The sequence below is a fragment of the Sorex fumeus genome, unplaced genomic scaffold (genome assembly GCF_029834395.1).
Source record: "Sorex fumeus unplaced genomic scaffold, SorFum_2.1 ptg000122l, whole genome shotgun sequence".
Taxonomy (NCBI): Eukaryota; Metazoa; Chordata; class Mammalia; order Eulipotyphla; family Soricidae; genus Sorex; species Sorex fumeus.
In genome coordinates this window covers 14294595-14319007 of record NW_026606179.1, presented here as the reverse complement: position 1 = coordinate 14319007, position 24413 = coordinate 14294595, and the positions used below count along the sequence as shown (strand labels likewise).

At 55.4% G+C, this 24413-nt stretch overlaps 1 protein-coding gene across 1 annotated transcript; it reads left to right on the top strand.

The window, feature by feature from the left end:
* Nucleotides 1-244: 244 nt before the first annotated feature.
* RELB (RELB proto-oncogene, NF-kB subunit) lies at nt 245-24193 on the top strand. The gene is given in 14 exon segments (XM_056135598.1): nt 245-330; nt 389-432; nt 435-500; nt 1551-1592; nt 6500-6508; nt 7569-7921; nt 10036-10193; nt 13084-13175; nt 13257-13388; nt 17934-18038; nt 19718-19933; nt 20868-20936; nt 21060-21137; nt 23407-24193. Coding segments are annotated over 14 exon segments (1836 nt in total). The 3' UTR covers nt 23793-24193.
* The last annotated feature ends 220 nt before the right edge of the window (nt 24194-24413 follow it).

The window sequence follows — 24413 nt, the reverse complement described above, 5'->3', positions numbered from 1 at the left end:
TGGCACACCGCGGCGAAGAGTGGCGGGCCTCAGTTTCCCGACTCGCTCCGCGGAGAAGGCCGTGAGTGACCCAAGCAGGCCTCGGCGGCCTCAGCCGGGCTAAGGGACACAGGGGGCAGCAGCCCCGGCCCGCCCCTCCCGGGCACCCGGCCTCCTCTTCCCGGCCGGCCCCGCCCCCACGCCCACGTGACAAGCGGGGGTTTTCCCGTTCCCCTCGCGTGACGTCACGGCGGGGCGCGGGCCAATGGGCGCGCAGGCCGGCGGCGCCGGGGAATTCCGCCGCCCCGCCCCCACCCGCCCGGCCCAGCCCGGCCTGCGGCCCCAGCCCTTGTGCCGTCCGCTTGTCCCGCGGCCGTCCTCCCGGCTGTGCCGTCTGGCGTCCGCCCAGCCCGCGTGTGTTTTGGTCTGGGCTGGCCACCGGGCCGTCCGTCCCGCTGGCCTGGCCATGCCTAGTCGCCGCGTCGGCAGCTCGTCCGCTGCGCCAGAGCTGGGGACCTTGGGTAAGGCGGGGACGGGGCACGGGAGGGGAGTCTGGCGCGGATCAGGAGATGCAGGGTCTCTTGGGGGTCCCGGAGTCATCAGGGGGCTCTTGCAGGACTCTGTGGCCTTCCCGGGGAGAGTGTGCGACTTGCGGGGGTACACAGTATTGAAAGGAAGGAAGGAGATATTGAAAGGAAGGAAGGATGGTGACCTGGGCCGGCCCTAGAAACGGAGAGGCGTCGGACGGGAGAGTGAGAAGGGGGCGGGGCCTCCCCTGAGGCAGACAAGGGGCGGGGCCACGACCGGAGCAGGCGGGGCCGGAACAGACCTAGAGGCGGGGCCATGCTCAGTGGGGCGGGGCAAGGCGCTGGGGGCGGGACCTGTGGCAAGAAAGAGGCGGGCATGGCCTTGCCGGATAGAGGGAGGGGTCTAGATACGAAAAAGAAAAGGTGGTCCTATAGAGAACGGGAGGCGGGGCCTAGGAGAAGGGCGGGCCGATGTAGCGAGGGATGATTGGACGAGAAGCGGGGCTGGGGAGAGGGGCGGGGCCATGAGAGAGGGATGAAAGGGGCCGAGCCAGAGGAAGAGCAACGAATGCAAGGGGCGGGGCCCGAGGATAGGGGCGGTGCTTCGTATAGGGGCGTGGCCAGATGGAGAGGTGGGTGGGTGAGGGACAAGGAGTGGGGCCTGACTCAGAAGGAAGAAGGGGTGAGCCTTGTCTGGGGAGAGGGCGCAGTGTCTGACTCCCTGAGGCAGACGGGGATGGGCTTTGACACTGCAGAAGTGCAGGTGCAGGATCTGGCCCTCAAAGAAGACAGGGAGGAGGTGGGGACTTTCATCATTGGGACTGCCTAGCCTCTTAGGGACGGGAATCGGGGAGCAAAGCCTGGGCGTGAGGAAGTATGGGGTGGACGCCAGAACCCGGGAATCCGCCCTAGGGACCTGCCCCAGGGAGCGCCAGGAACTAGGGAACCAGCTTGGGAAGGAAGCGAGGCCAGACTCTGCTGGGTGAGGAGCCAGGGTGGACCAGGATTCGGCTTGGGAGATCCCCAAAACCCCTCTCTCCACAGGCTCCCAGGACTTCTCGCACTCGCTGCGTGTTTCCAGGACAGGTGAGACCCCACAGCTCCTGCCACCTGCCCGCTGAGGACGGCTTGGGCGGGAGGGAAACCCCCAGGAAGTAGAGTTGAGGCTTATTCCAGGTCCACCCCCAGCTTTTCTCTGTAGGACTGTGCCCCGTCCTACAATTGAGATTGGGTCACCCAAAAATGGGGGTTCCTTCTCCCGACCCCCATTAGGACAGGTAGAACTAACCACCTCTTAGACTCAAATAAGAGTCCCCTTTAGAGATCCACCAGGATTTTAGATTCTGATGTTTGCATTCTAGTGCCACCACCCTCTCATTATGTGAACATCTCGTTCCCTCTCGTGGGCCTTGGTTTTCCTCTTCTGTAAAATGGACATAATGTGAGTGGGAGAATTCATTGAGCTGCGTATGACAGGTGCGATAAGTTTTGACTACTAGTGCGATCATGGTTATGAACAATCTCATTTTATTATTAGACTGATACAGGGGTTCTTAAACTCTTGTGTGCCATAGTGCTAAAAGAGATTGGTGGGGCTGTGAATGTGGTTCACTGGCAGAGAAGAGGTCATGCCTGTGTGAGGCCCTGGGTTCCATCCCTGGCACTCTCCCCTCCCCATCCCTATTTGATTATATTGGGGCTGGACAACTAGCTTCATGGGCTGGAGTGCATGCTTTGCATGCAGGGGCTGAGGTATAATTCTATTGCTACACAAAGGTCCCCAAGCCCCACCAGGAGTACCCCTGAGCACCTAACTGGGAGTAGCCTCAGACACTGCCAGATTTCACCCAGAAACAATTTTTTGGCTGGGTTCAGGGTCAGGGGTAGAACTCATAGACCTAGGGAGGCTTTACCTGGAGGAGGCTGAGTTTGGTCCCCAACACTGCATGATCCCCCAGGTGCTGCAGGAAGTAGCCCGCAAGCACAGGACTGGAAGTGGCCTTTCTGTAGTCCCCATCCCCTCAAAAGGCAGGGATTGATTCTTAGCTGCATGAAATTTCATGGGCCCCATGAACTGGGGCTGAAGCTCTCTCCACAGATAGACTCTTTTTTTTTGGGGGGGTCACACCTGGTGATGCACAGGGGTTACTCCTGGCAGTGCTCGGGGGACCATATGGGATGCTAGGAATCGAACCTGGGTCGACTGCATGCAAGGCAAATGTCCTACCCGCTGTGCTATTGCTCCAGCCCCCATTTTTTTGTTGTTATTTGTTTATTTTTTGCTTTTTGGGTCACACCCGGCGATGCACAGGAGTTACTCCTGGCTCTGCACTTAGGAATTACTCCTGGCGGTGCTCAGGGTACCCTATGGGATGCTGGGAATCGAACCCGGGTCGGCCCTGTGCAAGGCAAACGCCCCACCGGCTGTGCTACCGCTTCAGCCCCTGCAGACAGACTCTTGGGCTGAGCAGAGAGCTGGCCTGGCTGTGGAGTGGGACAGGTTCTCAGGTTGGAGAGTGCAGAGGGGGGAGATGGCCTTGGGGACAAGCGGTGGGTAAGAGCGAGACTAATACTTTCCTGGCCCGAGGCCTGGATCTTTGGTTTCAATGGCGCGTGACCCTGACATCAGCCATTCAATAAATATTTTTTGAGCTCCAGTTTTGTCTCTGGCCTTGTGCTGGGCCGTGTGGGGGTCTCTGCGGACCCCCGGACAGTCCTGACTTCCGCCCGGTTCCTGCCTGAGCCTCCATAAAGGTAAACATAGAAGTAATAAAATGGGATCAAGGCCATGCAGCGGGCTTGGGGTAGGTGATATCTGATAGCTCGGCAGGAATGGGAGAATTTCCAAGTGAGAACAGAGGAGGAATCTTGCTCACTCTGTTGGGCTTGGTTGCGTGTGGGGATGGGGTGGTAGGTTCTCTGCCTGGTTGCACTTAGAAACAGACGGATAGAGATCACAGTGGCAAAAGGCCTTGTCAGTGCCGTGAAACTGATCTAATAGTGCCAGGGCATATGCACGGATCTGGGTTCAGTCCCTACACTGTGTGGCCCCCGTCGACTCTAGCATGCCTGGGTCTGAGCTGAGCCACCCCACGAGGCCCAAGCCTTCAACACTCTGCTGGGTTGGTCAAGTATCTCTGGGAATGACCCTAGCTCCTTGAGCCCCCCCCCCCAATCAAAAGACAGAGGCGCTGGAGTGATAATACAGTTGGGAGGGTGCTTACCTTCACAAGACTGACCTGGTTCAACCCCTGGCATCCCATATCAGCACTGCCAGCATCCGTATCTGATCCTTGAGCACAGAGCCAGGAGGAAGCCCAGAGCCCATCTAGGAGGGGGAGTGCGGAGAAGACAAAGTAATGATAAATTTTAAAGAGGCCCTCAACAGTGTGTAGGGAGACCTGGGCGGGGGGGGGCAAGGGGGGGCAGTTGTCTTGGATTAAGCAGGCAAGAGAATACCTCAAGGAGGAGGTGTGACCTGCACCAGGACCACAGGAACAGGACTAGAGAGTGCGTGCAAACCCCCTAAGGCAGGAAAGATGCTGCTGAATTCTTACCTCAGCTCATGTTGGGCCAGCCCTGTATGGCCAGTCTGCAAGAGGTTGGTGTTGGCTGAGCTGTGAGAGAGATAATTCTATTGTTTCCTGGTGCAAAAAGATTGTTTTATATGCAGAAGCCCCAGGTATGAATCCCTATGCATTATGATCCCTTGAGCATTACTGGGAGCAAGCCATGAGCATTGTCAGGTGTGGCCCCCAATCCAAAATAATCATAATAATAATAATAGTAACAATAACAGCTTACACAGAGGACCTAGAATGGTTAGATCCTGTGCCAAGTGATGTCTCTGGCTGATCCTGAATTTGCATCCTAAGACCTCACACAGCATCTCAATCCTCTCTTTTGATTTCATTTTGTTTTGGGGCCACATCCGGCGGTGCTCAGGGCTGACTTCTAGCTCTGTGCTCAGGAATCACTCCCAGCGGGGCTCAGGAACCAGGTGGGGTGCCGGCATCAAACCCAGGTCAGCCCACATGCAAGGCAAAATGTCTAACTCGCTGTACTCTCTCTTCGACCCCCTCTTTCTGTCTTGTTTTGTTGTTGGGGGGCTAGGAATCAGACCCAGGGCCTCACACAGGTGTGTGTGCCCTCTCACTGAACTCCACCCCCATCCCCAGAGGCTTCAGCCCTGGTTATTTGACTTGTCCAAGGCCACCAAGCTGGTACATGATAGCAGACTTCTGTAGCTCAAAAGGCAGATCTTGCAAACCCACCCCACCCCATCTCATTTTATAGAGCAAGAGGCCTAGCTGGGGATAGTGCTTCCCAGCCTGCATGGCGAACATCATGACAGGTTTGGTTTGGTCTTGGACCATATCCAGTGGTACTGGAGGACTCATAGTATTCGGGAGCACTTCCGGTAGTACTCAGGGTACCAAGCAGTGCCAGGGATCAAACTTGGACTCCTGCTTGCAGCCTGTGTGTTCCAGCCCTCCTGGTCCCTGATGCCAGTTTATTTTGCGGGGGGTTTCTGGGGGAGGAAGGAGGCTTCTTTTTTTTTTTTTTTTTTTTTTTTTGCTTTTTGGGTCACACCCGGCGATGCTCAGGGGTTACTCCTGGCTCTGCGCTCAGGAATTAATCCTGGAAGTGCTCAGGGGACCATATGGGATGCTGGGAATCGAACCCGGGTCGGCCAGGTTGGCTGCGTGCAAGGCAAACGCCCTACCTGCTGTGCTATCGCTCCAGCCCCAGGAAGGAGGCATCTAAGCAACAACTGGGCTGGAAGGTTGAACGGGCTCAGGAACAGATATTGCTTGGTCCTACAAGTGCCGGGGATCACCAGGACCCACACTAGCGGTGATGGTAGACCCTGTGACTCAGGGATCCAACAGAAGCCCCACCCATGCCAGGCTTGTGCCTTAACCTCGTTCCATCTCCCTGGCTCTTCCGAGTGGCCTTTTTCAAAGCCTCCCCTGTTTGCGCTCAGTGAATTTCCACCCCATGATGTGTGTGTGTGTGTGTGTGTGTGTTCCTAGTGTGTCCATTTTACAGATGAAGAAACTGAGGCACAGTACAGTGAAGTTATGGAGTCGAGTGGGCTCCAGGCAAGAAAGCTGACAGGCAGCAGTGCCAGGATTTGAACCGAGGAGTCCAATGCTCACGCAGCCCCTCTGTCTCCCCCTGCATCCTGGGGCTCTGGGCACCCCAATAAGGAGCCCCTCCTTCCTCTCCCCAAGCCTTCCCTTCCCATCCTGCTGAGTCCACAGATGCACAGATAAGGGTGTGGTGTGGCTCTTGGGCACCTGGCAGAGACCAAAGGTCCCAGCAACGGTTCCTCTCCCCCTCTGGGTAGGGCATCAGGCGGCCAGGCAGGTGGCCTGGGCGGAGCACCTGGCCTTCCCTCCCCAGCTGGGTGCCACCCCTGCACTGTTTGTAGAATGATGGGAGGTTGGTTTCACTTTGTTCCAAGCCCCTTCACGGGTGGGCTGGCCTGAGGAGGGGGCAGGGAGTTGTGCCATATCCCCAATGCCCAGGGCGCAGATTGGGGGTGGGGGCATGGGATACCGAGAGGGAAGGTGTCAGGCGGCACAGAATGTCTGGCCTTTTACAGCCCTGCCGCCCTGCCTGCACCACTTCCGGGACTCACTAAGGCCCTGGGCTTCCAGAAGGGCACACCCCCACATTTTGTACAGAACCTTGGGTGTCCCTTTCCCCCTTGGCAAGAAGTCCAGGCTTTCCCGTCGTCCCTGCCCTGATGTTCGGGGAAGAGGCGTGGAGGGTGCTCTGGAACCCCATACGAGAGAGGCAAAGGGATGGTTGCCTAGGAACCCACCACAGGGGTTTGGGACTCCAGGGAAGTCAGAATCTGGGGTTCCCCCTAGGAGGAAAAAGGCAGGGGTGCAGGAGGGGAGGGCTGGAGTGTCTGTCTTAAAAGCTGCCAAGCGGGCGCCGCCTTCTGGACCTCACCTTCTCTTTCTCTCTTCCTTCCACAGACGATTTGGGTGAGTATCAGCACCGGGTTGAGGGGACTGGTGAGGCGCTTCCCTGTGGGGGGCGGGTGCTGGGGGGCAGGTACCTAGGGTGCTTAGTGGAGCTTGACAGGACTTGGACAAGCCTCAGCCTCCGTCTTAGCCGCCTTCGGAGTGACCCTGATGCTGGCTCCATCCTGCAGTGTCTTGTACCCTGACTGTCACCGGCTGCTCTGGGCAGGGGGGAACAGCTGGAATCAGGCACAGTCTTTGCCCCACCCACCCTGGCTGAGCCTCTAGCTGTGGGGGAGACGGTAGGAAGAGGAACGCTTGCCTTGCCTGCAGCTGACCTGGGTTCCATCCCCAGCACCTGGTAGGGCCCCTGAGCCCTGAGCATTGGTGGGTGTGGCCCCCAAACAAACCCAGAAGGCTCCCACCTGGAAGGGGAACCTGTCACTTGATCCTTGCCTTTGTCCACGTGAGAGGCTGTACAGGCTGGGACCAGCAGCCGAGGGACCGGATGCACAGGGTGTTGCAGAGAGATGAGGCCCCTCAAGAAATGTCTTAAAGGGACTGGAGCGCTAATACAGCGGGGAAGTTGCTTGCCTTGCACTGGCCAACTCGGGTTTGATCCCCTGCACCCCATATGGTTCCCCAAACCCACCAGGAGTGATCCCTGAGCACAGAACTTAATTTGATGCCCCCCCCCAAATAATGTGAAAACCAAACCACAATGTCTTGAAGGGTGGGGAGAGAGCACAGTGGTTAGGGTGCATGCTGGATTCCCGGCACTGCGTGGGCGCCTGACCATCTTGGGGTGCAGCCCTGGAGGTCCCCTCAGCAGTGCTGAAATGCTCCAGCACTGCCATCATCTGGCCCTGGCGGGAATAGATAGAGTCTGGGTGGCTGAGAATTCCAGGCGTCCCCCCTGAGCATCCCTTGAAAGCCCCCTCCTCCCCAAACAAAGTCCTGTTGAGATGAAGGGTGGGGGATCACTCACAGCACAGGCTGGGGGAGGGGATGGCGGTGGGGGGGACACCCCACCTGGTGCGGCGGAGCCGGCAGTCACCCCCGTTTTCTGCTTCTCCCTTAGAGATCATCGACGAGTTCATTAAGGAGGAGGGCTTCGGCGTGGACGGGACGCTGCTGGGCCCCGGTGGCGAGGGGCGGCCGCGCCTAGTGGCCCGGGGCGGGCCGGCCTCCCTGAGCACCGTCACGCTGAGCCCCGCGGCGCCCGCGCCCCCCGCCACGCCGCCGCCCTGGGGCTGCGCGCTGGGCCGCCTGGTGCCCCCCAGCTCGGGCCCGGGCCCGCGGCCGCACCTGGTCATCACCGAGCAGCCCAAGCAGCGCGGCATGCGCTTCCGCTACGAGTGCGAGGGCCGCTCGGCCGGCAGCATCCTGGGCGAGGGCAGCACCGAGGCCAGCAAGACGCTGCCTGCCATCGAGGTGGGGCTCGCGGGGGCGCCGGTCGTGGGCGGGGGCCGGGGGTTGGTGGCTGGCTGGGGGGCGCGGCCCCGGGCCCTCACTCTGCACTCCGTGGGGGGCTTTCCTTCCTCCCCGCTGTTTGCGGGTTTGGATCCGTGCGGGTAAGCGCCCCTGGCTGGGGCAGAGAGAGTGCACGCAGACGACCCGAGTTCCAACCCTGGCCACCGCCGAAGTTCCCCGGGAACTGCCAGGAGGGATCCCCGAGCACCGCTGGGTTTGGCCAAAAAACAGAAACTAAATAGACAAAAGAGAGGTCAAGGGGCTGGAGTGATAGCACAGCTGGTAGGGCGTTTGCCTTGCACGCGGCCAACCTGGGTTCGATTCCCAGCATCCCATATGGTCCCCTGAGCACCGCCAGGAGTAACTCCTGAGTGCAGAGCCAGGAGTAACCCCTGTGCATCGCCGGGTGTGACCCAAAAATAAAAAAAAAAAAGAGGTCAAGGCTTAAAGCGCTCAGGACTGGTATGGGGCTTGGCCCTTTTGTAAATCGCGTAGCGTTGCTAGTCTGGTTGGCTGGGTCCGCTACAAGCAACCGCCAGTACTCCGAATGCCCTCTAGAGGGCAGTACTCCCCAACTCAGACACTTTTTTTCTTTGCGTGCTAGAGTGTGCGTGTGTGTGTGCGCGCGTGTGTGTGTGTGTGCGCGCGCGCATGCGTGCGCATGTGCCTGCCTGCTTGCCCGCCGTCTGTCTGTATCTGGTGTGGGGAAGGAGAGACCACAGCCACCCTGTTTGTGGTGATGGTTGTGCTGGGGGCATCGGTGCGGTGTGAGACTGGAACTCTGGTCTCCTGCAAACAAAGCCTGCAGTCACTGTTGCAGATTGTTTGGGCCGTGTTGATTATATTTTATTCATGTTCTGTTTTGGGGCCACACCTGGCGGTGCTCAGGGCTTACTCCTGGCTCTGCATTCAGGAATCGCTCCTGGCGGTACTCAGGAGGAATATATGGGATGAAACCTGCTGTACTTTCTCTTCAGTCCCTGTCTTTCATTTTATTATTTATTTATTTAGGTCATCCCTGGCGGTGCACTGGGCTTATTTCTGGCTCTGTGCTTAGGGAGCACTCCTGGCAGGGAGCTCCTCTGTGGAGCTAGGGATTGAACCCAGGTCAGCCGCGTGCAAGGCAAGCACGTTCCCCCGCTGTACTTATCTTTCCAGCCCCTGTGTCTGCAGTGCGGATGCTTTTCGGACAGACACCGTCTAGCTATCACCAGACTATTTTGAAATCTTTTTTAAAACTTATTTTCTTGGGAGGGCCACACCCATCAATGCGCAGGGGGTACTCCTGCTCAGTGCTCAGGAGCATCCTCTGGTGGTTCTCAGCGGAGTGAGAGATCAAGCTGGAATCAGCAGGATGGAAGGCCTGGACTGGTGAGCTTTCCAGCCCTGAGACCTGAGTCTGATCTGAGCCCCATGTGAGCCTCCAAGCACTGCTGCGAATGGCCTGTATTAAAAGGAAAAACAAAACAAAACAGCACGTGCGCAGGGAGAAGAAGGAAAGACGTTTCTTTTTATTTTTGTCTATGCCTGGTTTGGGGGCCATACTTGCCTGTGCTCAGGGCTTACTCCTGGCTCTGCACTGAGAAATCACTCCTGGAGCAGCTCAGGGGCCCCTATGGGGTGCCAGGATCAAACCCAGGTCAGCCACGTGCAAAGCAAGTACCTGGACCCGCAGTACTACTGGGGGAGATAGTGCGGAGTACTGAGCATGGACTTTGCATATTGGAGCTCTGAGTTTGATCCCCAGCACCACAAGGTCCCCTGTGCACCATGTGGGACACCACTGAGAGTGACCTCTGGGCACAGAGCCAGGAGTAGCCCCTGAACACCCTTGGAGTGGCCTCAAAATTAAACTAAAAGGCTGAGCAGTAAAGCCAAGCCAAGGGGGGTGCAGCTGCCAGGTGACCCCCTCAGACCACGCTGGAGGGATCTGAGAGGGATTGGGGGGGTCTCATTCCCTTCCTGCCTGTGTCATCCCAGGGGGGCTGGGGGAGGACTTCCGGGGAGCCCAGGCGCTGGGGGAGGGGTGGCCTGGGAATGCCCTGGGACCCCAGCGAGCACCCGTCTCCCTGCAGCTCCGGGACTGTATAGGTCTGCGGGAGGTGGAGGTGACCGCCTGCCTGGTGTGGAAGGATTGGCCCTACCGCGTGCACCCACACAGCCTTGTGGGGAAGGACTGCACGGACGGCGTGTGCAGGGTGCGGCTCCGGCCTCACATCAGCCCCCGGCACAGGTACCTGAGCCCCCTGCCCCCTCTCTGCGCCTGGATGCAGACATGCCCAGGAGCACCCTGGGAAACTGGGCCAGCCCCTCCCCTCTGCCTTTTCTCCTGGAAATACTGAAGCCCGAGGGAGGGAGGTGGGGTCTGCAGTGGCCTGCAGGTCAGCTGTATTCACTGACCCACCTGCCCTTGGGGAGAGGAGATAGAGCCCCTCAGTAGAGTGACTGCTGAACTCACTTCCGCACTCCAAGGCCAGGCTTTTTCTTTTTTTTTTTTTTTATTGTTTTGCTTTTGGGGTCTCACCCGGTGATGCACAGGGGTTACTCCTGGCTCTGCGCTCAGGAATTATTCCTGGCGGTGCTCGGGGGACCATATGGGATGCTGGGAATCAAACCTGGGTCAGCTGCGTGCAAGGCAGATGCCCTACCCACTCAGCTATCGCTCCAGCCCCAGTATGGGGGGATTATATAGAATGCAGGGATCAAACCCGGGTTGACTGCCTGTAAGGCAAACGCCCTCCCTGCTGTACTATGGCTCGAGTCCATCTTTGATTTTTTTTGGTGCTGGGCTCGAACCTGGTGCCTCATGCATATGAGGTATGTGCTGTCCTGCTGAGCCACACACTGGCCTGCTGTGGTCCATCTCTTACTTGATAATTTATATATATTTGCCTATAGAAACAGACATACTTATATGTTTATATATTTCTTTGGTTTGGGAGACCACACCTGGTGATGCTCAGGGATCATTTATGGCAGGCTCGGGGGTCCTCTGTGGTGCAAGGGATCGAGCCCAGGTCAGCCATGTGCAAGGCAAACGCCCCACCTGATGTCCTATCAGTCTAGCCCTAAACATGTGTATATACGTACTGTGTGTGTTCTAGAGAGTGCTGGGCATGGAACCTGGAATTTCACACATGCACGGCAAGTGCTCAACCACTGAGCTGCATCCTTGGCCCCAGATAATTTTTAATAGTTTAATAAAGCTTTTGTGGTCCCCCAAGCCCCATCATACATGATTCCTGAGTGCAGAACCAGAAATAGCCGAAGCACTGCCTGGTGTCGCCCCCCAAACCAAAACCACAACAAAAGAAAATCTAGGAAAGTAAGCAGTGAAATAAAGATTCAGAAACTCACAGCAAAAAGGAGGGTCCCTTCTAGGGGCCAGAGAGAGCGCAGTGTAAGACAGGTGCCTGGGAGCAAGACTGCACTGCACTGCACTGCACTGTCCTCTCACCATTGTTCATCGATTTGCTCAAGCGGGCAGCAGTAAAGTCTCATAACAAATTGTGAGACTTGTTGTTTCTGTTTTTGGCATATTGAATATGTACAGGTTGCTTGCCAGGCTTTGCCGTGTGGGCGAGATACTCTGGGTAGCTTGCCAGGCTCTCTGAGAGTGGCAGAGGAATCGAACCCAGGTCGGCAGTGGGAGTTCAGCAAACTGAACAGTGGCTTTGCAAGCGGGAGGCCCCAGTTTGATGCTTGGTACCATATGGGCCTCCAAGCACTGCTATGAGGGACCCTTGAGCACTGAGCTGGATGTAGCTTCTGAGGATTGCCAGGTGTGACCCAAGAAACAACCCCTACGTGGGGTATAGCGGGTTGGACGTGTGTCAGCAAACTGCTGACCTGGGTTCAATACATGGCACCTTATATGGTCCCGTGAGCCTCTTAGGAATGATACCTGAGCACAGCGGGGTCTGGCCCACAGACAAAGCAAACACGAAAAACAACCCCCCAGAGCCAGTTCCTACTGGGTAAGGCGTTTGCCTTGCATTGAGTTCGATCCCTGGCATCCCGTATGGTCCCCCAGCACCCCCAGGAGTGATTCCTGAGTGTAGAGCCAGGAGTAACCCCTGAGCATCAGCAGATGTGGCCCCAAAACAAAGCAAAGCAAAAGCCAGAAAAAAAAAAACCAGGGTCAGCCACAGGCAATGCTTATGTCTTGGGGTTTTTTTGGTTTGTTTTTAGGCCACACTCGGCGATGCTCAGGGGTTACGCCTGGCTCTGCACTCAGGGATCACTGTGCTTGGGGGACCATATGGGATGCTGGAATTAAACCCGAGTCAGCACGTGCAAGGCAAACACCTTTTCCACTGTATTTTTGTCCCAGCCCCATCCCTGGTTTGGTTCAGCAGCACCCTATGATTCCTTGAACATCTCAGGTGCAGCCCTGGGGACCCTGGCGCACCTTTGCGATGGTTTGGGGAGTCCCTAGAGCCACAGGGCAGGCCTGAGCAATACCCCAATCCTCAGACACTTGCATGGTGGTGGTCGAGAATCACAGGAGCCACCCTGGGTCTCCTGAGCAGTGCTTGGAATGCTCAGGACCCAAAACAGACATGCCCGCCCATATCTGGTCCTCTTCCTCCTGTTGCTAAGATAAAACTGACATACAGGGCTGGAGTGATAAGACAGTGGGGAGGGTGTTTGCCTTGCACACTGTGACTCGGATTGGATCCCCGGCATCCCATATGGTCCCTCAAGCACCACCAGGGGTGATCCCTGAGCACAGAGCCAGGAGTAAGACCTGAACACCACTGGAGAGGCCCCCAGACCAAAGAAATCAATCCTCAACACAAGATTGGCTGGTAACTTCATGTGCTCAAGATAAACAAGCATGTTCCAGGTTCCGCCCAGAATCCTCCTTCTAGGGCTTTCTACAGTAGACCCCTGGGTCCGGGGTGCCTCAAGCATCTCCTGGAGCCGGAGCGATAGCACTGCAGGGAGGTCACTGGCCTTGTACACAGCTGACCCGGGTTCAATCCCTGGCACCCCACGTATCCCCCGACCACCACCAGGAGTGATTCCTGAGCACCGTTGAGTGTGATGACCCCAAACAAAACAAAATAAAGCAGCACACCCCCAACCCTCACGGGCCTCTCCCTGCGTGACCCCCGCAGCTTCAACAACCTAGGCATCCAGTGCGTAAGGAAGAAGGAGATTGAGGCCGCCATTGAGCGGAAGATCCAGCTGGGGATCGACCCCTACAATGGTGAGTCCCCACCTTCCTGCCCCCCCGACCCCCCCAGGGGGAATGCTTCTCCCCCCCTCAGCCTCCCTGTCTTGCCCCCAGCCGGGTCCCTGAAGAACCATCAGGAAGTGGACATGAACGTCGTGAGGATCTGCTTCCAGGCCTCATACAGGGACCCGCAGGGACAGCTGCAGCACTTGGACCCGGTCCTCTCAGAGCCCGTCTACGACAAGAGTGAGTGCTCACTCCCCAGGGCTGCTCCTCGGCTTGAATGTCTCACGGCTTGGGGCCCAAGAAGAGAATTCTGTCACTAGTTATTAACATCTCTTCCGTCTCTTCTGATGGTGTTCGTAGTCTGATCCTCTCAGGCCTCTAGATCGGCAGCTCTGAGTCACCTTTCCTCATGGTCAAGAGATGGCTGCCATAGCTCCAGGCATCATGTCTGATGTTCAAGGTCCACTCAGCAGTATCACCCTCTGTGATTAGGCTGGCTGTACCTGCCTAATTTTAGGGATTTGCATTTATAATATAGCCGGTGGCTATAGGGTGTTGTAGAATGCACAGCTATTTATTTTTAAATTTGTTTTGGTTTGGTTTTTGGACTATACCAGCAGTGCTGAGGGGTTTCTCCTGGCTCTTGCGAATTACTCCTGTTGGGCTCGGGGGACCTTATGGGATGCTGGTATCAAACCCGGAAGAGCCACAAGTGCCCACCCTTGCTGCACTATTGCTCCAGACACTAAAATGCACAGCTGGTACGACCGTTCTAGGCAGCTCAAATTCCAAGGATGCCCCAGGTGAAAATGAAAGGGGGATTGTGACACAAAGTTAGGGCACCAACTTGCAGGACAGGGCGCCACAAGATGGAAACAAGGTCAGAGGGTCCATGGTCAGAAAAAGGTTGAGCCGGAGTGATAGTATAGTGGGGAGGGTGCTTGCCTTGCCCACAGCTGACCCAAGTTTGATCCTCGGCATCCCATAAGGTCCCCTGAGCATGTCCAGGAGTAATTCCTGAGTGGATAGCATGGGGATTCTGGGTGTCACTCGAAAACAAAAACAAAACAAAAAAACAGAGGTTGAGAACCACAGTCTAGAGCAGTCTAGCTTGGTTGGTCATGTCCCCACACCATCTTTCTCACTCTTGGTTTTTGCTCCACACCCAGCAGTGCTCAGGGCCTCTTCGACGGGGTGCTCTGGGACCGTGTGGTGTGGGGATCAAACCTGGGCCCTTTGCATGGAGAGTGTGTGCACGAGCTCTCTTTATTTCTTTTCATTTTTCTTTTAGGCTCGGGGATTATTCCTGGCTCTGTGTTCAGGCATGACTCCTGGCCACGCTTAGGAGGCCCACATTCTGGGGAGTCTGGAAAGCAGCTAGCTCAGATATTCATCTTCTGTTCCAGGCATGGAAGAAGGGGTGGGATTTGATCATTAAGTAGTTTTAGCCTGCCTCGGGACTAGAGTGATGATAATACACTTGCCTTGCATGCAGCCAACCCGGGTTCAATTCCCAGCATCCCAGATGGTCCTCCAAGCACGATCAGGGGTGATTCTGAGCACAGAGCTAGGAGTAACCACTAAGCATAGCTGGTGTGTCCCAAAAACAAAACAAAAAAGTTTTGGCCTGCCTCCGGTCTAAAATGTTAAAATGGAGGGGCTGAAGAGATAATCCAGTGGGTAGAGCACTTGCCTTGCACACAGCAGACCTGGGTTCGATCCCAGGCATCCCATGAAATCCCGGAGCTCCACCAGGAACAATTTCTGAGTTCTGGGTGTGACCCCAAAACAAACAAACAAAAATAATAAAAAAAAATGGAGGGGCTAGAGTGATAGAACAGCAGGTAGGGCATTTGCCTTGCACGCAGCCCAACCGGGTTCGATTCCCAGCACCCCATATGGTCCTCTGAGCACCACCAGGAGTAACTCCTGAGTGCAGAGCCAGGAGTAACCCCTGAGCATCGCCGGGTGTGACCCAAAAAGCAAAAAAAAAAAAAAGTTAAAATGGAAAGAGATACTAATTCAGCCAGGATTTTCATTTTAAATAGGGGCATTTCCAGTGACACTCAAAGGTCTGGAGTCTTCTCCCAGCAAGCCTGAGGGTCTTGGGGCTCACAATTCAGTGCTCCAGCTTGCCATGTGTTGCTGCTTGTGCAGGAGCTGTTAGAGGCCTCTGGGGCCATACACAGTGCTGCTTGGGGGACCACGCACTCTGGCCGTGAAATGGGCGCATGCCCGGTCTGTGTGTCCTTCCTCTGAGGTGCCTTCCCAGCTTCACTCAGGGCTATTGTGGATGCAAGAAACTAAAAATATTGGGGGCCAGAGCAATAGTACTAGTGGGTAGGGTATTCGCCTTGTACATGGCTGAACTTGGTTTGACCCTCGGTATCCCATATGGTCCCCTGAGTACCACCACCAGTAAGCCCTGAGCATCGTCAGGTGTGGCCCAAAAACAAAAACTGAAAATGGGGAGGGGGGCGGCAGAGCAATAGTATGGAGGGAGTGTAGGGTACTTGCTTTTCATGTGGTCAACCTGAATTTGATCCCTGGCAACCCATATGGTCCCCTGAGCCTGGCCAGGACTGATCCCTAAGCACACATCTAGGAGTAAGTAATGAGCACAATTGTGTATAACCCTCACCTTCCCCCCCCAAAAAAAAAAAACCACCAAAAAATACCCACAACCAAATTTACTAAAACAGTCCAGGGTTAACAGCATTCAGGCTAGCTGCCCCTGGCTCTGGCTCTGAGCTGTGCAGACTTCCTTAGATGAGCTATGCTTGGTACAGCACCCCAGTGTCAACATGGGGTGTGTGTGCAAAAAAAAACTGTGCTGCTCTTGTCTTATATCCTACCAGCTTGGATCTTTCCCATCCCAGAGCTTCTCTTGCCCGATGTAGTTGGGTCCTGGGGTGACGGAGATGGAATGCAATGCAGGGCCTGCTCTAGCATTAAATAGTATTAGCACTAGTACTAACTAGTATTAACTACATCCCTTGCTCAGTTTTCTCTTTGCTTTTGGGGTCACACCTGGTCGTGCTCGGGAGTAAATCATTGGTTCAGTGCTCAGGGATTATTCCTGGGAGTACTCTGGATACGGGGAATCAACTAGGTGAGCCACATGCAAGGCAAGAGCCTAACCCACTGGACTATCTTTCTGCCTCCCCCGACCTACTCTTATGTAAACCCAGCAGTGCTCAGGACTTACTCCTGGTGGGCTCAGGGGGGCCATATGGGACGCCAGGGATCGAACCCCAGTAGGTCGTGTGCAAAGCAAAAGTCCTACCTGCTGTATAATCGCACTGACACCCTCTTTTCCTTTCCGTGCGTGTTACACCCAGCATTTCTCAGGACTTAGTCCTGGCTCTGTGCTCAGGGATCACTTCTGGCAGGGCTCTGGGGACCATGTGGGATCTGGGGATAGAGCCTGGGGGAGCTGAGTATGAAGCAAACGCCTCTGCTCTGTGTTACCACTTGGCCACTTCAGTCTTTCTTGCCCACGAGTTTCAGTCTTGTCTCTCATTCGCCTGAGTTTTGGCCAATTACAGGGAGACAGTGCTCTGATTGGCTGGAACGGGTCACATGATTACTACCAGACTAGGGATTGGCTCAGGCAGAAATGGCATTGTACTCCTTCACTGGCACGTGAGCAAAGCTGGGGAGGGTTCTGAGTTGGTCCAGGCTGCGTGCCAGGTCGTCTTTGCCTTCGTGAAGGAAAAAAAAACAAAAACTTGAGAATTTATTAAAAGAGAAAGAGCGAGGCCCTCCAAAAGGGCAAAGCAACAGTAACCACAGATGGCATGCTATTAACTCTCCTATACAGCGACCTGATACTGTCTAGTTCTCGCTTTCAGAGAACCCAGCAGGCTACGGAGAGTATCTTGCCCTCATATATGCCTGACTGGAAAACCTGCACAGGTGATTAAAGGCTGCCCCAAAAGCCTCCATCCCCCTTGGAGAGCCCTGCAAGCTAATGAAGAGTATCCCGCCCACATGGCAGAGTCTGGCAAGCTACCCGTGGGGTACTCAATGTGCCCAAAACAGTAACAATGATGGTCCTCATTCCCCTGACCCTGAAAGAGCCCCAATATACCATCGGGCTACACTAGCACGTGACAGGGACGAATGGAGATACTACTGGCGCCTGCTTGAGCAAATCGATGAACAACGGGGTGATAGTGATAGTGATACAGCGGGTAGGGTGTTTCCCTTGCACGCAGCCGACCCAAGTTCAATTTCCAGCATCCCATATGGTCCCCCAACACTCAGGAGTAATTCCTGAGTGCAGAGCCAGGAGTAACCCCTGTGCATTGCCGGGTGTGACCCAAAAAAGAAAAAAAATTCTCTTTGTGGTCTGAAAGATAGAGTAGGGATGTAGGGGTGAAGGCACTTGCTTTGCTTTCGGTGGACTTCCCCACTCTACCTCCCCACCCAAGCACCGCCCAGAACGAGGATAAGTCCTTCAGGACATCTGGTGTACATCTGATGTGGTTTCAAACCAACCTGGTCCCTGCCCGGTATCTCAGATCTGATGGGGTGGAGTGGGGAGTGTCTCCCTTTTGACTGGAGATTCAGCTAGCCTTGGGATGGGGACAGATGACTGTGATGGACATTTGAGGCTCCTCCTGCTCCCTAGCACATGACTTCCAGGATGACGGGATGTTGTTTCCTGCATTTGCCTTGTCTGGTGGCCCTGGGTGGCCTCTGAGATCCCCTGCTCAGGGATGGATGACCCATTTCTGGGTGTTTTCTCATGAGGCGCCTCTTTCTTGGGCTCCTTTCCAGAGTCCACGAACACCTCAGAGCTGCGGATCTGCCGAATCAACAAAGAGAGTGGGCCGTGTACGGGGGGTGAGGAGCTCTACCTGCTGTGTGACAAGGTGCAGAAAGGTGAGGGCCGTCGCCACTGCGAGATTGGGACTGGGATGGGGCAGGGGTGGGACCAGGAGGAGCAGGTGAAATTGTCTTTGGAGCCAGATGGACTCGCGCCCTCACTCCTTCCTGTGACGGGGCGAGGTCTGAGTTAGAGCAGGCTGTGTGCCAGGCTCCCCACCATCCCCTGGCTTGCTGTCAGGAAGACTCAGACTAAATGTGTGTGAAGTAAAGAGACTCTTTATGGGGCTGGAGAGTTAGTACAGCAATTGCCTTACCAAAGCTGACCTGGGCTTGATCACTAGCGTCCAGTATGAGCAACCTCTCCCCATCCCATTCGACCCACCCCCAGTCTTCCAGAAGTGATCCTTGAGTGCAGAGCCAGGAGTAAGTCCAGAACACAGACAAGTGTGTCCCCAAATTTCCACCCACCAAAAAAAGCTTTCTAAGGAGACAGTATAGCAGGTAAAGCGCTTGCCTTGCCTTGTGAACAGATGATTGTGTATGGTCTCCCAAACACCACCAGGAGTTAGTCCTGGGCACTGCCAGGTGTGGCCCAAAACAAAACACAACAAATAGAATCCCTTTTTCAAAGAGGATTTATTTATTTATTTATTTATTTTGGTTTTGAGGTCACACCAGTGATGCTCAGAGGTCTACTCCTGGCTCTGTGCTCAGGAAGTACTCCTGGTGGTGCGCAGGGGATATGGAATCCCATATGGGATGCCAGGGATTGAACCTGGGTTGGTTGGTTGGTTGCAAGGCAAGGGCTCTCCCCATTGTACTCTCTCTCTGGCCCCCCACGGAGGGTTTAAAAACCACTTGATGGGGTTTGACCAGAGAAATAGTGTAGGGGATGAGGCACTTGCATGCCCCAGTTTCAATCTCTGGCATAGGAGCATGACTGGGTATGACCTGACCACCGCTCCTCCCCAACCCCCCACCCCGGCCAAATAAATAGCCACCTTGGGTAGGAAGGAGCCTTCTTGCCTGTAGGTACCCGCCTTCCTTCTGTACCCCTGCACTTGCTGTGGCACGACCACCCTCCACAACATCACCAACAAGACTAACAAAGAGCTAACGAACTTCCTACACATACCGCATGCCTGGCTCTGCTGTGAGAACCTCAAATTATCCAGCTGCCCCACACTTCTTTGAGGCAGACCCCTACTTCACACAGGAGGAAACTGAGGCGAAGAATGGCAAACCACAGGGTGGGAGAGATAGTACAGTGGGCAGTGGGCAAGGTGCTTGCCTTGCTCGCAGACGACCCCCAGATCAATCCTCAGTATCCCATATAAGGTGCCCTGAGTCCTACCAGCAGTAATCTCTGAGCATAGCCAGGTGTGGCCCAAACACTAAAATAAATAAATAAATAAAGAGGCCGAGAGATAATACAGCAGATAAGGCTCTTGCCTTGCAGGTAGCCAACCTGGTTTGGATCCCCAGCATCCCATATGGTACCCCAAGCGCTGCCAGGAGTGATTTCTGAGTGCAGAATCAGGAGTAACCCCTGAGCATCATAGGGTGTGGCCCCAAAACTAAACAAACAAACAAAAAACTTTTAAAAAATTCAGACATATCCCATACCAGTGCCCAAAAGAACAGTAACTGCAGCTACAGGTTGTGTTCCTAGTGGTTTGGGGGGGCGTCGGGCCAGTGTCCTGCTCAGCTGACACACCTCACTCTCCTGCCAGAGGATATCTCAGTGGTGTTCAGCAGGGCGTCCTGGGAAGGCCGGGCTGACTTCTCGCAAGCCGACGTGCACCGCCAGATTGCCATCGTGTTAAAGACGCCGCCTTACGAGGACCTGGAGATTGCAGAGCCCGTGACGGTGAACGTGTTCCTGCAGCGGCTCACGGATGGCGTCTGCAGCGAGCCTTTGCCCTTCACTTACCTGCCCCGAGACCACGGTAACGTCATGGTGTACACGCCCCCTCCCCCCTCGCCTCATGCATGTGCATGTGCGCGCAGGCCTCTGTGCTCTGTTTCGTGTGACCCAGAGGGACAGGGGAAGCACGCAGGATGCAGAAGACAGGTACGGAGCTGCGTAGACCTGAGCTTGAACCGTGGTTGTACCGCTTCCTCCTGTGTGACCTTGGCCTCTCTGAGCCCATCTCCTGGGAAGAATGAAAATACTGATAATGTTCATGGCAGGGCTGGGGAGGGGACTTCGTGGTTCCATCTTTCTGCATCCCTGCTTGTGCCTTAGCCCTGTTTTGGGTGATATGGGGGACCCAGTGGTGATAGAGATCACCCCCAGCCAGGAAGCTATGGCTGCAGAGAGGCTGGGAGGCCACACCCAGCGATGCTCAGGGGTTACTTCTGGCTCTGCAGTTACTCAGGAATTACTCCTGGCTGTGCTTGGGGGACCATATGGGATGCTGGGAATCGAAGCCTGGTTGGCCACATGCTTGGGAGGCAAATGCCCTCCCCACTGTGCTATCTCTCCAGTCCCAAGGCGGGAAGCTTTTAAGCAACTGCAACAGCAAGTGCAAAAGCCCTGAGGCTGGTGAAGCTAGAAGCAAGTTTGGGTTTTTCCTTCTGGCATTTCGATATGTTTGCATTGATAGGCCAGAAACCTGAGCTTCTCAAGAACTTTCTGAATGGTTTGTACTCTGGTTTGGTTTCATTCTGGGTTTTGAGGCACCTTCTGTGGTACTCGGGCTGCTCCTGGATGAGGGCTCAGTGCTCAGCTGAGGAGACCAGGAGTTCCGAGTGTGGGCCTCCTACATGTAGAGCCTGAGTTCAGCCTATCACATGCTCTCCTGCCCCTTTAAGTGGTCTGGACAATAAGTTATGAATCACTGTGGAAGGATAACTTGTGCTTCTCTCTCTCCTGAGCAGACAGCTATGGCGTGGACAGGAAGCGGAAGCGGGGGATGCCTGACTTGATGGGAGAGTTGAATAGCTCTGGTACGCCCCCTGGGCCCGTCCACACCTGGGGAAGGACTGCTTTACACCCCTGGCCTGCCTCATTTCAGGTTGGGGAGGTGGGGCTGGCTGGACCCAGGGGCCCTCATCTCTGCCTTCCCTCAGATCCCCATGGCATCGAGAGCAAACGGCGGAGGAAGAAGCCAGCCTTTCTGGACCACTTCCTGCCCAGCCACAGTTCAGGTGGGTTCTCCTGTCTGTAAGTCCCTCCCACCACCCACCCCCAAAACTGCATCCCTGCTTCTTTGGAGGACCCCAGGAACTCTCCCAAGACAAGAGTTGCCGGGGCTGGAGTGATAGCACAGTGGGGAGGGTGTTTGCCTTGCATGCAGCCAACCTGGGTTCGATTCCCAGCATGTCATATGGTCCCCCAAGCACCACCAGGAATAATTCCTGAGTAACCCCCGTGCATCGCTGGGTACGACCCAAAAAGAAAAAAAAAAAAGAGTTGCTACTTAGCAATATGAAAAACTGTGCTTGGTGAGCCAGAGCGATAGTACAGCCGGGAGGGCATTTGCCTTGCACACCGCAGACCCAGCCTGGATCCCCAACATATTTGTGGGGAGATTTTTCAGAGGAACCCATTGATCTGATCACTCAGCCTGTAATTTAGAGGTCCTCTGAAAAATCTCCCCACTTGCCTGCCTCACTGCCTTTAAGATTTCTTGAACATGAGCCAGGGAGCACTCAATGGACTTCACATGCAGTAGGTCCAGTTTGATTCTACCTGTTACCTCAAGCGCCTCTGAGAGTCCTGCCAGGAGTTATCCCTGAGCAAAGAACCAGGAGTAACTACTGACCACAGCTGGGTGGCATTTCCCAAAAAAATTTAAAACAAAACTGTGCTTGGAGACACAGGGGTCAGGGACGACCAAACCCAGATGTGCTCAGGAGCGCCCTCTAGCCATACTTCAGGGACCAAATGTGTATGTATCAGGGATCAGTGGAGGGTCACTGTCACTGTCACTGTCCTCCCGTTGTTCATTGATTTGCTCGAGCGGGCCCAGTAACATTGTGAGACTTGTTACTGTGTTTGGCATATCGAATACGTCCCGGGTAGCTTGCCAGGCTTTGCCGTGCGGGCGAGGTACTCTCGGTAGCTTGTCGGGTTCTCTGAGAGGAGTGGAGGAATCCAACTTGGGTCAGCCATATTGGCCACTTGCAAGGCAAATGCCCAACCCGCTGCGCTATCGCTCCAGCCCAGTCGAGGATCATCAAATGCAATGCAAGTGCCGTATTTCCTGTACTATCCGCAGCCCCAGTCAGGAGACTCTGGTCCAGTCTGGGCTAGTAAATAGTGGCGTGACCTTGGCCAAGGTGCTGCACTTGAGTCTTAAGGGGGGCTCCTCTGAAAAATCTCAGGCTGGAGCCATAGCACAGCGGGTAGGGCGTTTGTCTTGCACGCGGTCAACCTGGGTTCGAGTCCCAGCATCCCATATGGTCTCCTGAGCACCGCCAGGAATAGTTCCTGAGTGTAGAGCCAGTGTAGAGCCAGGAGTAACCCATGTGCATTGCCAGGTGTGACCCAAAAAGCAAAAAAAGAAAAAAGAAAGAACAAGAGAAATCTCTCCACTTGCCTGCTTCATTGGCCTTTAAGATTTCTTCACAGGAGCCAGGGAGCACTCAAAGGCCTTCAAATGTAGTAGGTCCAGGTTTGATTTCTGATGCCACCTGTTACCCCAAGACCTCTGAGAGTGCCCCTGAAAAACTGTTTTTTTATTAAAAAATTTTTTTGAGGGGGTTAAGTTTGTTGGATCACACCCAGCAGTTTATAAGGCTTATTCCTAGTTCTGCACTCAGGAATTTTTCCTGGTGGGCTTAGGATGCTGAGGATTTACCCCAGGTTGGCTGTGTGCAAGGCAAGCACCCTACCTGTTGTATTGCCTCAACTATACTGTCTTGCCACCCCATTTCTTTTTAACTTTATTTTGTTTTTTTTTTTGGGGGGGCACACCATTGGTGTTCAGGGCCTATTCCTGACTCTGTGCTCAGGGATTGCTCCTGGTGGGGTTTGGAGATCGTATGTGATGTTGGACATTGAACCAGGGTCAGCTGTACAGAAAGCAAGAGCCTTAACTCATGTACTAACTCTGCAGTTTGCTTATTAAATGAGAATGATGAGGGACTGGAGAGAGAGTACCGTGGGGAGGGCACTTGCCTTGCGTATGTCTGAACCAGGTTTGATCCCGGTATCCCTAATAGTCCCCTCCAGGGGTGATTTCTGAGTGCAGAGCCCTGAGCATTGCTGGGGAGGGCCCAAAGGGAAAAAAAAATTTTAAAAAATGATGGACAATGATGGACATCTCCACCTCCACTGAAAACACCTCCTGGGGAGTCAAGTCCTCAAAGGTGCCACTGAAAACTCATTTAGCACAGGGCAGGACGTTCAGTTTATGAGCTGGCCAGAAGTCGGCAGGGAGGCCATCATGCTTCCTTCTCTCTTCCCTGCCAGGCCCGTTCCTCCCGCCTGCAGCCTTACTGCCAGACACGGACTTCTTCACTGGCACAGTCACCCTCCCTGGCCTGGAGCCCCCCGGTGGGCCAGATCTCCTGGAGGACAGCTTTACCTACGACCTCTCAGCCCCCACGCTCTTGAACATGCTGGACATACTACCCCCGGCTCCCCCACTAGCCAGCGCTGTTGTGGGCAATGGGGGTGCTGGGGCTGCCATTGGGGAGCCCCCTGGCCCTGAGCCACTAACGCTGGACTCATACCAGGTCCCCGGCCCTGGGGATGGAGGCACCGCTAGCCTTGTGGGCAGTAACATGTTCCCCAATCAATACCGCGAGACGGGCTTTGGAGGTGGCCTTTTGTCCCCAGGGCCCGAAGCCACGTAGCCCCTGCACCACCGGAGGAGAGATGCTGGGGGTCTGGGAGGGAGGCAGCAGGGCTAGGGGCACCCAGCCAGGATGCCCAGCACCCCCATCTCAGTTGATCAGCCCTCCTCCTTCAAGCAACCGGACATTGTTGACACCGCAGAGAAGCTGCATCGGCACGCCGATTTCCCCCTGGGCCCATTTTACAGATGAGAAAGCTGAGTCTGGAGAGGACAGAGCTTGCCTCTCATGCACTAGCTCCTTGAAACTGCCTCAGCCCCAAGAGGGGGCCCCCCCTTCTCCAGGGCACATCTGGAGCGTATAAAGGGGAGGAGGACGCAGATCCCCAGCCCTCCTTCCCTAGTCCTGAAGGTGTGTGGGGGGTGTTTGTTCAGAGTCTTCCCAATAAAGATGAGTTTTTGAGCCTCGTGGGGGGGGTTGTCGCTTCTGTCGCGGCGCAGGTGCGTTCAGTTACCACGCGCCGCTCGGCCCCGCCTCTTCTGCGTCTCCGGCCCCGGCCACAAAAGAGCGCCCTCCGCGACGCCCCGCCCATGCCGGCGAGGCCCCGCCCACCACGCCGACTCGGCCCCGCCCCTCGCGCCGGCGGAAGCGAGCACCGCCCTCCGCTTCCCCCTTCGCGCG